The sequence below is a fragment of the Pseudoliparis swirei genome, chromosome 15 (assembly GCF_029220125.1).
Source record: "Pseudoliparis swirei isolate HS2019 ecotype Mariana Trench chromosome 15, NWPU_hadal_v1, whole genome shotgun sequence".
Taxonomy (NCBI): domain Eukaryota; kingdom Metazoa; phylum Chordata; class Actinopteri; order Perciformes; family Liparidae; genus Pseudoliparis; species Pseudoliparis swirei.
The window spans coordinates 11,767,375-11,783,148 of record NC_079402.1 but is presented as its reverse complement, the minus strand read 5'-3'; the positions used below and the strand labels follow the sequence as shown (position 1 = coordinate 11,783,148).

Genomic DNA, 15,774 nt, shown 5'->3' with positions numbered 1-15,774 from the left:
CTTTCTCGGAAAGCACAACTATCAGATACTGTCTGGAATAGTACAATCTTGTCTTGTGGAAAAAATACTGTGTTGCTCTCCCCCTCTCCCTCTCTCCCTCTCTCTCTGCCCCTCCATCCTCCCTTACTTCATTCTGCACCTCCTTAGCATTGTTCTACTGCTCACTTTCTCTACTTTTCATGCAGATTTCTGTTTTACATGTGTATATATGTACACATATATATACACACACACACATATGATTCCCCTCTCGGTTGTGTCTTCCCGTTGTGCCGCCTGTGATTACACTCTGAACGTCAAGCCGCTCCTGCAGCAGCTGAACCGCTGAGGAGGTCGTGGAGCCGGGCGGCGACTGAGTCGACCACTTCAGCAGAGACCGAATTGGACAGATCTCTCTCACACACACACACACACAGACACAGACACACCACTCTCCCTCTTCTCATCACCTCTGGAGTGTAAGAGTGAGTGAAGCCACCCTGAAGATCTCATCAAGGATCCAATCAGCGCGTGAATGCAAAATGCACTCCTCTTGCGATGTGATGATGGGGGGGGGCAGACACATCGAGAGAGCCCGTCTGGAGCAAAAATCTCATCATATGCAAATTGAAGAAACATTTTTAATGGATTTGATGTTCGTAAGAGTATCTCTGACCCTGTGATAACGGGCTCACAGGAAAAGAATATGTGCAGATTATACCATTAATATTTATAGATGTAATTGGTTGCGCTGTGTGGCATGAGGCCTCGCTGTGCCTGCTGTAATGCAGACCACGTTTAGGCCGAATCCAGGTGGGTGCTCTGTCGGCCTCGAACCGGGAAATGGCTGCCCATTTTAGGAGGAAGCTGGATATCCTAATAATCAGGTGAACTAATACCGGGCGCGGAGAGTGTTTCCTTCCGGAGTTCTTGCCACGTCAGTCATTCACAGAATTGCTCCTGTCTGGTCTGCGAGCCATTTTAAGTCAGTGGAACGTGCGCTCTTTCCCCCAAATAGCCTCTACACCCACGAGGAGGCTCCCCAACCATCGTCGGGAGCAACCAGACGCTCCAGCACACACACCTCCTGCTTCTCAAACGTGAACAAAGCGTTCCTCAGTCTAAAGTGGTTAAACTGTCAATTCAAATCGTCTGGACATCGTGATTACCGGCATGGGAGGAATTATATATTTAGCTTTATGTCCGTCGCCATTTCCTGCCCCCGTCCTGATCTGAAGTGACTAGCCAGTAGTGCCCTCGATATTACTATCTCTGAGGAGTTTAAACCTTCCCCCAGGAGACGAGTGTAATCAAGGGCTGCCAGCGGGAGGGAGGGAGGAGGATGAGAGCTTTGGGGTAGGTGGTGTTGGAGCCCTGCAGTGATGGGATGGTGAAGGGAATAACAATGGACCCAATTTACAAATATATCTCCACATCTAAGATCTGAAATCCCTTCAAGGAAGAAATGACATAAGTAAGTAAAAGTCTGACACGCCCTTTACGCTGAAATGTTTTTACATAGAATTGTGGCAGTACATCTGTACGATAATATCCTCACTTTTAATAAATAAATAATTATTCATCGTTTTGGTAACGTTGATTAGGATGCAAGAAGATCTCATCTAAGAGTTGTTTTTTCTTCTTTTATTTACTTCGAAAGTCATATTTTCATACGGTGAAAATATTTGATCTGCTCCTGCTGGCAGTTAGAATTGTTTACAATACAAATCCAGGTGAGTAAACAAGACATAATTCGGCAGATGGCTGCACGAGAGCCAAGAACATGTATTCATTTTGGTTCATGTGTACTGTGATACGTTGTTTTCACTTGCTTAAAAAAAATCTGACTTTCAGAGCTCAATAATCGACACAAATGATTTGTTCATAAGGAGATCTTTGCAGCGCAATAACTGCTTCAAGAAAATAGCACTGCCATGTGCGGAAGGAGAGAAAGACACACTGCACAAGTAACAAGGGGTGGAGGCTGTTGAATGTCAGGAAAAGCATGCATGTGCACGTACATAAACAAACAGTTCTATTGTATTTGGTTAGTGAGTCATTGCTAATAGTCTTCTTAAATTCTTTCCACAATACCATTCTAAAAACAAGATTGTCCCTCAGTAAATCCACAACCCCCTCTCGGATCTCATCCATCCTGAAGAGACTCATTCGTCCTCAATAACGTCACCGCTTGCTCATAAATACAAGTGACCGTTAGGAAAGCAGATGAACGCAGCCAACGGATTGGACAGGAAGCCAGTTAATCTGCAATCCAATCCGGCCCGAGTCGAGCGAAACCCGGCTCAGCTTGGCTGACCGAGGCCTGGGAGGAAGGAAGTGAAGGACTCAGGAAGCAGTGTTCAGAGCTTTCACCAGTCATATCCATCACAGTGCACGGTGATGGTAGCATGTGTGTGTGTGTGTGTGTGTGTGTGTGTGTGTGTCCCTGTTTCACCAGTCGTATCCATCACAGGGCTCTGTCTCCAGGCCCAGGCGAGAGAGCTGGAGTCATTAGAGGGGCTGGGCTGCAGGCTGCAGCGCAGCACTTTAACTAAACATCTTTTCCATAAAATAAATGCTTCCAGGTTAGCGCGCGGGTCCTGGAGAACCCAGGTTGCCTCGCTTTCGCTGCCACTCATCTGATCCCAATTACCAGACCGACTGGTTCAGAGCTGGCGGAGACTATGGGGATGCAGACTGGAGTCGTGCGTTAGACTCCGGTGACAACAACAAGTGTGGCATCCTTTGGGCCATCAACACATCGCCGCCCCATCATGCCCCATCCTCCTCACCACCGTATTCGGTAGTTAAGAAAAAAAGATATGGAATTGGATTAAGGCCATAAAGCATTCAGCAGATATAGACTATACAACCAGTATGTTTTTTTGTACTTACATTTGAGCTTTTTTAGCTCTTAAGTGGCCCAGTATATTTGTTTTCGGGCTGTTGTGGTGGTCAAACCTGTGATTTATCTGCAATGGGGATCTAACCACAAAGCCACCTCAATTTTAAGTATAAAATTAGGAAATTCACCAATTTCTCTACTTTTGCACACATATAAATAATACATGTTGTATATGCTCTTACATTTTACTGCATCGGCACAGTGCAGATGTACAATGTGTCGTACACTGGGTAATGCAAGTTTATATATGTGCATGGCACCTTTCCACAACGAGGCATTTTGAACTGCTTTACATGTATTTATATCATGCACGATGTCACCGTCCATCCAGCTCATTCGTGTCCTTCTCTCCAGTCGTGTTACACGTATGGGAGTAACCTGATCTTGGAAGAGTCGATCACGGTGATATATATGTACTTGTGCGTGTGTGTGTTTTTGTGTGGACACAGCGTGCATTTACATCCATACGTTATTGAATAATTGTTTCCCGATGCTCTCTTCGTCTCTCGAATATTAATTACCAAACGATGAGACCGCCTCTTTGGTCTGGGAGGTTGACGTTGAAGGAGGAAATGGGGGCCGCGCATGTCGGAGACCGTCCTTTTTGATGGGGTTAACTCTCCCTGTGTGTGTGTGTGTGTGTGTGTGCGTGTGTGTGTGTGTGTGTGTGTGTGTGTGTGTGTTACTGTTGGGGGTAGGATGGGGTATAGGAACAGCTCTGTCGGGGAGTTGAGTTTCAGGGGAAGCATTTTTCTCAGATTGAATAGATGATGAGAATATCTTGGACAGCTGGACGAAGGTTGTTTTTTTGGCACAGAATCTCAAAATGATGCATGTTTCTGAAAGAGAATGCTCTTGAAGTGGAAGACAAAAAAGTATGAAAATAAAAACATTGAAAGCTTTCCTCAAATGTTCCTGTTCATGTGTTGCTGCCAGGACACTCCTATGATTATTCAGATAAACACACACATAACAACTTAATCTGAGTGCTAACAATGTAGGACATAAAACAGGATCAAAATGAATCAAATAGACATGAAACATAATAAGATATTAATTCTAGATAGTGAAATATAAGAAAAGATACTAAAGAGCGACACAGTTCCCTCTCAACAATCTTCCTTTTATCAAATAGCTGTAGCCTTTGTTGTTGTCTAAATTATTTCCCCTGAGACCTTTTTAATTCAATGTAAGAAAAACATAGTTTCATGGGTTCATAATCCACTGAGATCAGATCCCTTGTTCAGCTCCCACACTGGGGCTGCATGAAAGGGGCATGGCACCATCTAGTGAAACTATGATGTCAGCAGGGATGGAAACCACCATTATTTGTGTTTGTAACGGAAGAACTAGAGAGTTAAAGATAGTAAGTAAGAATAATAACAACATATATTAGCTTATCATAAACAAGTAATTCATCACAGGTCAAATAAACCTATTAAATGCAAAAATGCTATATAATTGAAAGTGTGTTTTCCTATTATTGAAAGTGAGACTAATAAAACGAGCTAAAAGCAATACTTCACCCTAAATGTCATTATTTAATTCGCAAACACTCCTTTACAACATATGTATAAAATGGCTGTTTTCTCAAGTGTTCGTGAAGATAAATTCCAATAGTAGCATGTGTGTTTATGTTGGATTAAAAAGAAGGTAAACAGGAGATGCTTTCCAAACCACGATTGCATGATAAACCACTTCTCTTACTTACGCCCAACACATCTACAGAATGTACAGTACCAAGAGACTTTGCCTGAATTAACTAAACCCTGTCGTATTATGACTGTTTTTAGTTTTGATTATGGCCCAATATAATGACAAAAGTTTAGGTTTTTTTAGGATGACAATGTAATTATTTAAGCCACAAGAGAAACTTTTATGAAACATACCTGGGCGGTTACTCAGACCAGCAGATATCAAGCACAGCCAAAACATTACACTGGAATATAAAATACTGTTTTAACCGCTTGCTCTGTCTTTTATGAGACGGCTTTTGTCATGTTTCTGTAAACAACTGATTTAATCTTCCCGAGTGTCTGAACATCTCATTTCAATCATCTCACGTGAATAAACTGAAGGACCCCCGGTGTGTTCATCACAGCTGAAGAATAAATAAAAAGGGATTATTTCAGTTTTCTCTACAGAACATTCCTTAAATTATTCTATATGTGCTGTTGTGTATCCATCTATGAATTAATGTAAAGCATTTATCCACTGATTACGCTAGTGATGTACGATAAGACGTTTCAATTGCTGGAGAATGGACATACAGAAATGAAAGAAAAAGTTTGTTTTAATTAGTGGCTTAATAAAATTTTTACTCAGTTAAGTTTTTTTTTTTTTTTGATATTTTTTTTTTTTTTTTTTTAAACGCATTCAATCCGTCTGTTGTTCGTCGTCGTCACGAAAAAAGTCGTCGAAACAAAAAAAAAAAAATGAGCTTGCAAAATGAATACACTCTCACCACTTCTCTGTTCACTCGTAATCATTCTTCCGATCGTTCCGCAGGTTCACCCCTTTCTTTTGACAACCTTATTACACCTTTTACTACCACTGGATCCGGGTCTCCAGACGCAGTCGATCAATCGATCGCGGCGTATCGATCGCATGACATTAGAGATCATGACATTAAAGATGACCCCCCCCCATTAGCGTCTCTCTATTTATTTTCTTTGTTCTCTGTTTAAACTTCTGTTCTTGATCGTATCAGCACTCTCTCTGTCATGTGCGTCTCACTTGCGTCATCTCCGTCTGGCGCGCGCGTCGACTCCGTCTGGCGCGCCACAGGCTCAAAAAAAAAAAAAGTCAAAAAAAAAAAAACTCAAGATTGTCAATTGGGAGAGTTTAGATTACAAATGGGTGGAAAAAGTTAAACAAAAACAAAAAGCCTCCTTAACCCTCCCTGTTATTATTTTACATTTACATTTACCTCAGGTTTCATTGAAAACAACAATTAAAACCTCAAAAAAATAATTAATATTAATTTTAAGTGTGAACCAAGTTTAGTTTTGTTTTGTTGTTTTTTGTTTGTTTTAAAATAAAAAAAAATAAATAAATAAATATGATTGATTTGACGGTTTGACGGTGAAAAAAAAAAGGGGTCAGTCAAATTGACCCCAATTGACACATTTGACAACATTGAATGGGGGGGTAAGGTTAGTAAAGGGAAGTAGGGTTTAGAATTCTCTGATTAATGTATGAGATGATATTAAAATTTCCAATAAAAAAACTGCTGCAGCACTGCTGCATAGCAAGAATGTAGTATAAATGTATTATATATATATATTTTAAAAAATCTCTCTGTTCTAAATAATATAGAATATCGATAATAATATTATTAATCACAAAAAAAAAATGATTAATCCGATTAAAAATGTTAATCGTTTCACAGCCCTAGTTTTAATCTAATATTACTGGAATCAGCAAGCTATCCTGCTTTGGTTGGAAGCCGGCAAATGACGGACTGACAACGAACAGAAACAACTGCAGTCATTAATAAATTGTTTGAACTCTCAGATATGCTGGAAACAGAGGGTTTAGTAGTGGAGCTGAAACCACTTTCAGGAGTTTTGTGAAAAGCACAAACAAAACTGAGGTGGATTACCGATTGTACCGGAGATTCTCCATCCAAAAATAATTGATAAATGGTAAATTTTTAATAAAAATGCCTTTTAAAAGATGCAGAAATAGTATTTACAGCACATATTTAAATAGTCACATTTTGCAGCATATCTGGCTTAACACAAAACATAAGACACATGTTTGTGTAACATGTAACAAGTGCTTAATGTCTTTGGTAGTCACACACACGTCCTCAGCTCATCCTCTGTTGATATCTTTTCCATGAGAGAAAGTTGAATTGTTATTTCCTGAAACAAGAGAAGTTGAAGGGTTCTGAGATGGAGGAGGTTATGGAGGGCATGTGTGGACCCCTCAGTCCAGGAAGACACCACGATGTGGGCTACGGTCGTCTTCCCGCTTCCTGGGGGTCCGTCAAGGAAACGTGTCTCTCCTGCTTCTGGGAGTAAAGCTTGAAGATTCACAGTCTGACCCTTGCTGAAAAAACAAGCAGGGTTGAGATTGTAAGCAAGACACACCCAAACTGTCACGGCGCTATTAGAGTGGACCCAAAAGCACGACTCAGACAGGAGTCACAAAGAATACTGTCTTTGGTTGGAAACAGGCTGGGTCAAAACCGGGAGATCAGTCGAAGAAGCAAACAAGTCCAAAAAGGCGCAGGGCAGAGAATCAGAGGTCAGGGCAGGCAGGTCAGGAATATACTCTAATAACGCTGGAGAACTTGGCACGAAAACACAAAACAATCTGGCAGAGGACAAGTGGAAGTGAGGGAGCTAAATAGTGAGGGACTAATGAGGGGATGGGCTGCAGGTGAGAAGGGCGTGAGGACCAGGTGAAGGGAATGAGGGACTAACGAGGTGATCAGAGGCAGGTGAGGGGAGTTGGATTGATGAGATGGTGTGACAGGATGAAAACAACTATTACAAAAAGGAAGGCGTGGAGCTAAACTGTTACACAAACAAATATTAAAGCAGCTGAGATATCTGGATTTGTCCACATACAAAGTTTCACTATACAATTGTATTCAAGCGTTCTCTGTTGGAGTATAAATGGCTCCAGGAAAGAGGAATAGTTTGCCGACTGATACAAGATATTATAGCACAAATATGAGCCTACTTATTGATATTGACTCCATTGACGCCTCACTTTTCTAAAAGGACTGACGTTCAGAAACACTCCCACTAACGGGCTAACTAACTTGTCTTAATGTTTGGGACCAGACAAGAATCACATTGTTACTGGAAATGCGATTATAGAAGTATTTTTCATTATCAATGCGTAACTGTGTTACTTTGTTGTATGTAATTAAGTATGAAGAGATGGAAGGATGGAAGTTGCTTTGGCACCGTATTCAAATAGCTTCAGAACATTTCATTCAAATAATCCAGGACATTCTTTGTTTCAAAACTTAGCTTTCTAAATGTCGCTGGTGATGTATATTGGTTTGTATGGTATTATAATGTTTTGGAATTGAATTTGTTTTATTTATTCCATTGCATCTTTCTCAATTTCATACAATATTTGTATACTTTTTTTGAAATAGTAATCTAATATAATCTTTAAAATACTATCTGTAAGGTTTTGGACCTGTAGCTGAAGTAACACTTCTTATCATGTTTACACATTTGTATATGGAGAAATGTCTAATACCGTGACTATTGAAATGATGTTGGTGTTTGTTTAGGGGAATTATACAAACAACAAATGTGCTAGACTGAAAAACAACCCGAGCATTAACAAATATCCTCAAATTCCCCTGTCACATAAACAACCACCGACCTAGGTGTTTCCAAACTTGTTTGAGACCCAATAAGGTCCAAAAAGCTTTGTCATGCTGAGATGAAAACATGCACGGCAGATCACGTCAGGAGACAAAACTAACATCTACATTTCATAACGGTTTATAAAATACTTTCAGTGGAAAAATAATTTGTCTCCACATCTATCACCGTCTGCCAGTTGTTCTTCTGCCTATTCGACAAAGACAAAAAGTAAACACGGCTCGGATGCAATGGCTTTGACACCTGAAGGACACACTGTCGACGCTGACTAATGTTTTCTTCACTACTTGGGGTTGTTTGAGGTTCAGGTCGGAGAAGGAAGTTCTGTTAAAAAGTCATTTTTCATAGGGGGAGTAACAGTTCAAAAATAAACCACTGTGAATAATTACCATGATGAAAGGATAAAGAATAAATAAAAAGATACACAACTAGATTTTCTAATTCATTCACTGCAGATTTTAGGAGAACATTCTGAAGGTTAACCCGGCCCTGCAGCGATCACGCCTAACCAGCACACACACGGCCTCCGGCACTGCAGATTGAATACCTCAGTGTTTCAAACAAATTGCTTATAATTTGAATAATAATCTGATACACAAGTATCTGTTGTTGTGTACCGCTGTGAGGACTGCTTCATATACGTGTACGATTGCAAGAACAATCTTATATTGTTGCCATTTGTCTCTTTGTCACTTTAATATTTCACCATAGTTGAATTGTGATGCATCGTCACGCCTGGTGTGCCTCGAGTTGAGGGACTGGTTACCTTTTTGCCGTCTGTACATGAGCAGTGCAATGATGATGACGACCATTATCGCTCTGATGCTCAACGCGACGATGAGAAGATCGTTGTTGACACGAGGAACAGGGATGTCATCTGGGAAAAGGATGAAGAAGGAGTGGTGTTCAAATTTGCAGCAAAACTTGTAACTCATGAACGACAGGGCCAGGACATGTGCTGGCATTTCGTGAGTGATATGCTTTTAATGTATTTGACCACTCGGGAAATAACCAAATTGACCAAATATTGAGCCATTGCAAACTTCACCTTCCTGGTTAAGAACTAAAAGTGCACTTAATGACTCATGCTTGTGTACTCATTTTCTTCTTTTACTTTCTTCTTTTTGTTGTTTTATTTACAGGCTGTTTTCCTTTATTTAGCTTTAAAATAATCTGACACTTTTAAGCTTATCAAGTTTAAAAGTGTGTGGAGTTTGCATGTTCTCCCCATGGCAGCGTGGGTTCCCTCCGGGTTCTCCGGCTTCCTCCCACAGTCCAAAGACATGCAGCAGGTTAATTGATCTCTAAATTGCCCATAGGTGTGAATGTGAGAGTGAATGGTTCTCTGTCTCTATGTGGGCCCTGAGATGGACTGGCGGTCTGTCCAGGGTGTCCCCTGCCTTCGCCCTATGTCAGCTGGGATCGGCTCCAGCGCCCCCGCGACACTAATGAGGAGGAAGCGGTATTGATAATGGATGGATGGATGGAAGTTTAAAAGTACTTCATCCAAGAGAGCAAATAATCCTCTGCAAGCAGAAACACAAGCAGCCTACACAAACACACACAAAGACGACACATTTCATCACATGACCGAATCTCTTGTAATAGAACTCCAACACTCTGCCGAGTCGGAGCACGAACCCAAACACCCCCTACAGCTTCTCTGTGTTGATACTCTGGAAACCTCATAAAGCTCCTCTTTGTGAGCAAAATCATATTTGGTGTGGGTTGGCAGCAGATATATTTCTATCATGAAAATGTGAACATAACAGGAAACCGCAATTTGATACGTGTGCAAATGATGATATTATATGTCCTGTTACCGCGGCTGCCATGAGGGGAAACACACGTCTAAATGGTGGGAGGAACACTACTACAGTAGAAGTGTGTGGCACGGCATGCAAACAAAAAAAAAATCATCATCAAAGTAAACTAAAAAAAAAAAATCAAAAAATATTATAACAGAGAAATGGCCTGAATTTATAGGATATATATTATTGGACTATAAAATAAAATTAAATTAATTTAACACATGTTACAGCTGACAAGCTGACACTGTGGGGGGTATAAACAGTATATATATAATATAATATTTTTTTTTTTTTTAGTTATTTTTTTATTAAATTAAAATCTCTGAGTAACTAACCACAATTATCAAATAAATGTAAAAAAAAAAAAATACAATATTTGCCTCTGTCAAATCGTCGAATTAAAGTATAAAGTATAGCATTAAAATAGAAAATATTTGAGTAAAGTACATCTGTGCTAAAGTACAGTCTTGAGCTCACTGGCCATGCTTGACCTGGAGATGTTGCCATTAAACGGTCAACACATAAACCCACCTGTGTCCTTGCATATTCTCTCTGGTTAAATATTTTGAGTCCTGTCATGGAAGAAAGCTCGGAAAGGGAATAAAAATGTACCTGGAATGTGAAATATTTCAGAGTTGCCATAATTTGTAAAGGAGCACGTGTAGTTGTTTTTATCTGATGATCTGACGCGTATCTGACTGGTGACTGTGAGAAGCTGGTCTGCACGTGATGCGGAAGTGGTCTCGGGGTTGAGTCTTTGCCGGCGTCCCTCCTGCCACACAACAGAAGACTCGGGGTACCCCTGAGACTGGCAGCTTAGCAGCACCTCATCCTCCTCTGCAGCCTTCTGAATGCGTTTAGTCACTACGTCGTAAGGTGCTATGGGAAAACGAGACATGACAAATATATAATTACTCCCTAATATAACACTACCTACAATCGTATGATTAAGTTCAAGTGATCTGAGTGCTATACGACTGTGTAATAAACCACATCCGGCCAGATCATCCTCAAATTGAATAAACATCAAATACCATCACACCACTTTCACTTTATATACTTTATACTCACTTATATATAGTTATGCATTTTTTTCATTTTCTTTATTATTTAATTCTTTAATTTTCTTAAATGTAATATTTCCTGCTCTGCTATTTTATTGTATTCTGTCTATCTATCTATCCACCTATCTATCTATCCATATACATATTTAAATCCATATACCTATCTATCTATACAGTATAAATACCTATGTATCTATCTATCTGTCATGATCTGGAGTTTGTGTCTAGTTGTGTGTCTTGTTTTGAAGTCCTTGTGTCATCTGTCTCCCTGTGATTGTCTGCCCTGGCCCTGATTGTTTCCTTCTGTGTGATTGCTGGCCCCGCCCTCATTGTGTTCACCTGTGTCTCGTTCCCCGTTGTCCAATCACCTCCACCTGCCTGTGTATGTAAACCCTGTTCGTCTCATTCCCAGTGTGGCTTCTTACTGTTTGGTCCGCGTCTTTGTCGTTCCTGTCTGGTCTGGTCTGTGATTTTTGTAATTAAATAGTTTGTGCAGTAATGTCGGCGTTTGGGTCCTCTCTTGCTGCGACAACCGTGACCACACATGACACTATCTATCTTTATATATACCTATGTATCTATCTATCTATCTATCTATCTTGATAAGACGAAGATTTTGAGGAAAGTTGAAATGAGCCCAAAGCATTCTTTACCAAATTGAGTAATATTGGTCTTAGTTTCTTTTCATCACGAGGTGTAAGGAGTGACTTCCCAGAAATGACCACATGCTGTGACCATGAGCATTACCGGAACAAGGCCCCTGAATCTTTGACTAAAAACCCCCAAAGAGTCCCAGCCTTGTGACTCACCTACAACCGACAAACTCATTGTTTTATAATCCGCTCCTTCATCTGTCATGACCACACACTGGTAGCTCCCAGAGTCATTGATCCTGAGCCTGGAGACATTTTAGGTGACAAAGAGAAGAACGTAGAATCCTTAGATGTCCTTGTGGTCAGATTGCACATTACGCCCTCATAGACTAGATGTACAATAAACCAAAATGTGTAAATCTGAAGACATCTCTGCCAGTATTGACCTGTATCCTGGAGCGGCCTTCCTGCAGCTCCTCAGTGAGAAGCCTCGCTCGACCCCGATAGTCCGGATCGAGGAACGCCGTGTGCTCCTTCCAGTTATCCATGCGGTACACTTCCCGAATCATGTCGGAGCTGATCCAGTGCCAGGTCACCTTCAGGTCAGCGTAAGGATTTGATAGTTTCGGCTGAAACCTGCAGCCCATCACATCTCCTCCGAACATTGAATTGTACGTGCTTTGCTCGGCCTCAACAGTAAAGAACACTGCAGGAAATAACACAGGATAATGTCAGGATGTATGCCACTAAAAACAGCCCTGAACCAATAATCAACTTCAAATGAAACACACGAGATGGTTGTACTCAGTTTTTGTAATAATAAAAGAAATGTTTAATGTAGATGCATTTTGTGTCCTTTTATGTTCATTATTGTCTCCACTGTTGGATTTGTACGACGCACCTGAGAGACAAGGCTGAAACATCGCTTGCAAAACAACAATTAGGGCCCAGTCCATTGAGACCTATCAGGAGGAAACCAAAAGGAGATGTATTAATATTTGCCTGAATAATTTTACTGGACACATCAGCTCTGCAGAGCAAATGACTTCCTCATTGGTTTATTATTGATGACGTAGCATCAAGGATGCTGATGGATGGCTCTGGAGCTGTGTCAACACTCACACACGCGCACACACACACAGACACACACACATACACACAGACAGAGTTGTTTTTCTACTTGTAAACAAACTGTTTCTGGTAATGCTAACAAATCCCGTTTTGGTGAAAGTCAAAAGTTAACTTAAGTAATTAATTACGACGGTGACTCCAGACTGTGAATCCTGTTAATATGCTCTTGCCACAAATCAAGTCATATGTTATTCCCTTAGCACCATATCATACACATCTCAAAGTGTCTCGGTAAGATGTTGTTTATAGAGTGAGCTGTGAAGTGATGATAAGTCATTTTCTCTGCAGATTTCCTTTGAAATGGAAATTTCAACTCTAGTTCCGGAGTATAGTTGTACCTGCATGTGGGCGAGCTGTCATTGATTATTCAACTCTAACAGCTGTTTGGTTCACTATAAGCATCATTTATTAAGCACTTTCTTACAAAAAGGATGTGGTGAACATACAGTATTTACTATAATTAAGAGTACTGAATTGTCCATCAGGCTGCCGACCTATAGATTCAAACACAAGCGGTAAATGGCAAAATACATTTTAAGGAAAAAAACGGATCAATAATTCTTGAGAAAAAAAGTAGAAAGTAGGACAAAGTAGAAACATACTATTTATATAGATAATTAAGTCATCATAGCAAATTATCAATAATAATAACAATCAAATTGATACCAACAATAATAATAAACATCACAATAATATTAATATTAGTAGTCGTAGTAATCGTTTAACATATTATTATTATTATTATTATTTATGTTTACCAGTAAGGACAACATGAACCATTGTTTTTTACTCAATCACATGTTCTTACCTGGTGGTCTTGCCACAACCAGCTGCTTCTCATCCGGAGCTTCCTTCTTCCTTCAGCTCTACTGATCTGAAGTCTCGTCCGCAGAGCTGTGAGCTATTAGAGGAAGTTCCTCCACAGGCTGAAGGCGGGAAAGAGCTGACGCCCACAAACACACATGTTGCAGCTCGTCGTTTTCAACAATCCTGACCAACCTAAACCTCTGAGAAGCGAGTTCACGTATTTGTTAACAGTAAGAAGCAAATAGCAGTTGATGGTCATGTTGTGAATGACGATGTGAGAAAACCCACTATAAATACCATTGCATCTTGCAGTAAACAAGTCGCCTATTGTTTGATTAATCATTGCAATAACTAGGTCAAAGCCAGTGTTGACACGGAAATAGACCTCTGCAGTTCCTGTAAGGGGGAAGCAGCAGCAGACATCTTATCTGGCTTTATCTAGAAGTCATAAAACAGCTTTGATGCTGATAGTAAACGCTCCGCCGTGATTGGCAGATATATATAATCAAATTGGTTCAACAGGAAGCATTTGAAACCGGGAGCGATTCTGTGTTTCTGCCTCTCAATTCAACAACTTCCTGTTGAAAAGTGGAGTCTGGTGTCGATGGTGTGAGGCTGAGCATCTATTGCAACTGCAGAAACCTTAAAACACGTGTTAGTATTTAGATACAATCACAATCTTTCTTAAAATAACACTGTTGTATCATCAACATTTACTGAAAGTATCACATGAAAAGGTAGTCATTATGCAACAGAATGCCACATCATCAAATGGTATATTACTGGATTACCACTATGTTGTAGCTGAGGGGGAGCAAGATGCAATTGCTTTATAGATTGTGTTTAGTCTGTTTAATCAGGGGAGATTTATTTGTACATACATGTTCTGTATGTCAAATTGTTTACTGCAAAGTAATAAAGTATAAACTATACATTTTCCTCTAAAATGTTATGTCGAAGAATTATACAGTTGTAGGACCTGGAAATATACAAGTAAAATACAAGTTCCACAAAGTTGGACACATAACTACATGCACTTAGTTTATTTCCACTGATAACATCACACGACCATAACTACCAACTGGCTACAGCAGTACAAAGTAAACTGGAATGTTCAGTCAGTGTTGATTTGCAAATGCTTCAACAGCAAAGAGATTCATGTTCACACAAGTCAACGTGCGTCATTTGGGAAAGATGGAAACTTGAATGGCGTTTAACATGTAGACATCACTAAGTTGCGAGTCAGGTGGAATTCCCAAACACAAGAGATGGAAAGTATCTAAAACCTTCCCTTACTTATCTGGATGATCACACTGGTTCATAGAGTACAATATTACTGTATGACCATTGTGTAGCAGCATGTTTATGTTGGCACATATTTTGCTTCAAAGAAACAGGATAGTTACCTGATCTTATCAATGATTTTGTCATGAGGGAGTTTATGTTTTGCCACCGTTTCCTCCCTTTTGGAGACCCCTGGGAAATCTTAAATTGTTCTGAACTTTATAACATAGGTTATAAGTTAAAACAGATGAAAATGGCAATGCAGAGAAAGGTTTGTGACACAGATCTTGTTGAAACTATTTTTATTCTAAGACATCCATCATCTACAGTGCATTGAGTCGTACAACATGCTACTGTAGTGTGCACTGAGAGAAAAAGAGTTGGTCATTCTAAGGTATAGGGCAATGGTGTTTAATGCTTATTGTTTATTTACTTTTGTTGGTTACATTGAAATGTTGCCTTTACATGCTTTGAGTATGGCTCTTGAGATCATACCAACATTTGAGAATGATTGTGTTAGAAATGACATGAAAAAAAGGCACAACTGACAATATGACTACTTTATTTTAAGGGTTGATTGTGAACCTATAAAGGTGGAATATCAAGTGTCATGTGTCCAGTAAGATGAAACTTGGCCAGGAGTCCCAACACTGTTGTCGTGCATTGATGAAAAATGATAGCGTGGCTTGATCTGGTTCACTGAGATATGCAGATTTGTACATTGATGTCAAGTCAGAATAAAACAAAAAGCTGAATGGGATGTTAACTCTCCCACAGAGTTATTGTAGTATCCTCCACCCTAAGGTCCTTGTTGTCCAAAGTCCATCCTTTCAGCCATTA

General features: G+C 40.0%; 1 protein-coding gene across 1 annotated transcript; it reads right to left on the bottom strand.

The window, feature by feature from the left end:
• Nucleotides 1–6,541: 6,541 nt before the first annotated feature.
• On the bottom strand, nucleotides 6,542–12,836 carry LOC130204939 (programmed cell death 1 ligand 1-like). Its single transcript, XM_056431955.1, has 6 exons — nucleotides 12,614–12,836; nucleotides 12,161–12,418; nucleotides 11,929–12,027; nucleotides 10,668–10,934; nucleotides 9,011–9,121; nucleotides 6,542–6,753 (listed from the first exon to the last, which is right to left on the bottom strand). Exons 1-6 carry the CDS (start codon nucleotides 12,666–12,668, stop codon nucleotides 6,704–6,706), a joined length of 840 nt encoding a protein of 279 aa, XP_056287930.1. The 5' UTR covers nucleotides 12,669–12,836; the 3' UTR covers nucleotides 6,542–6,703.
• Nucleotides 12,837–15,774: the final 2,938 nt, after the last annotated feature.

Bases quoted from the DNA above. Each gene is read 5' to 3' on its own strand.
- LOC130204939 (XM_056431955.1), bottom strand. From the start codon at position 12,668: ATGGACTGGGCCCTAATTGTTGTTTTGCAAGCGATGTTTCAGCCTTGT. The intron at 12,028-12,160 runs AGGTCAATACTG...TTGTCACCTAAA, and splicing joins GGAAGGCCGCTCCAGGATAC to ATGTCTCCAGGCTCAGGATC. The intron at 10,935-11,928 runs GTGAGTCACAAG...GTTTTCCCATAG, and splicing joins AATGAGTTTGTCGGTTGTAG to CACCTTACGACGTAGTGACT.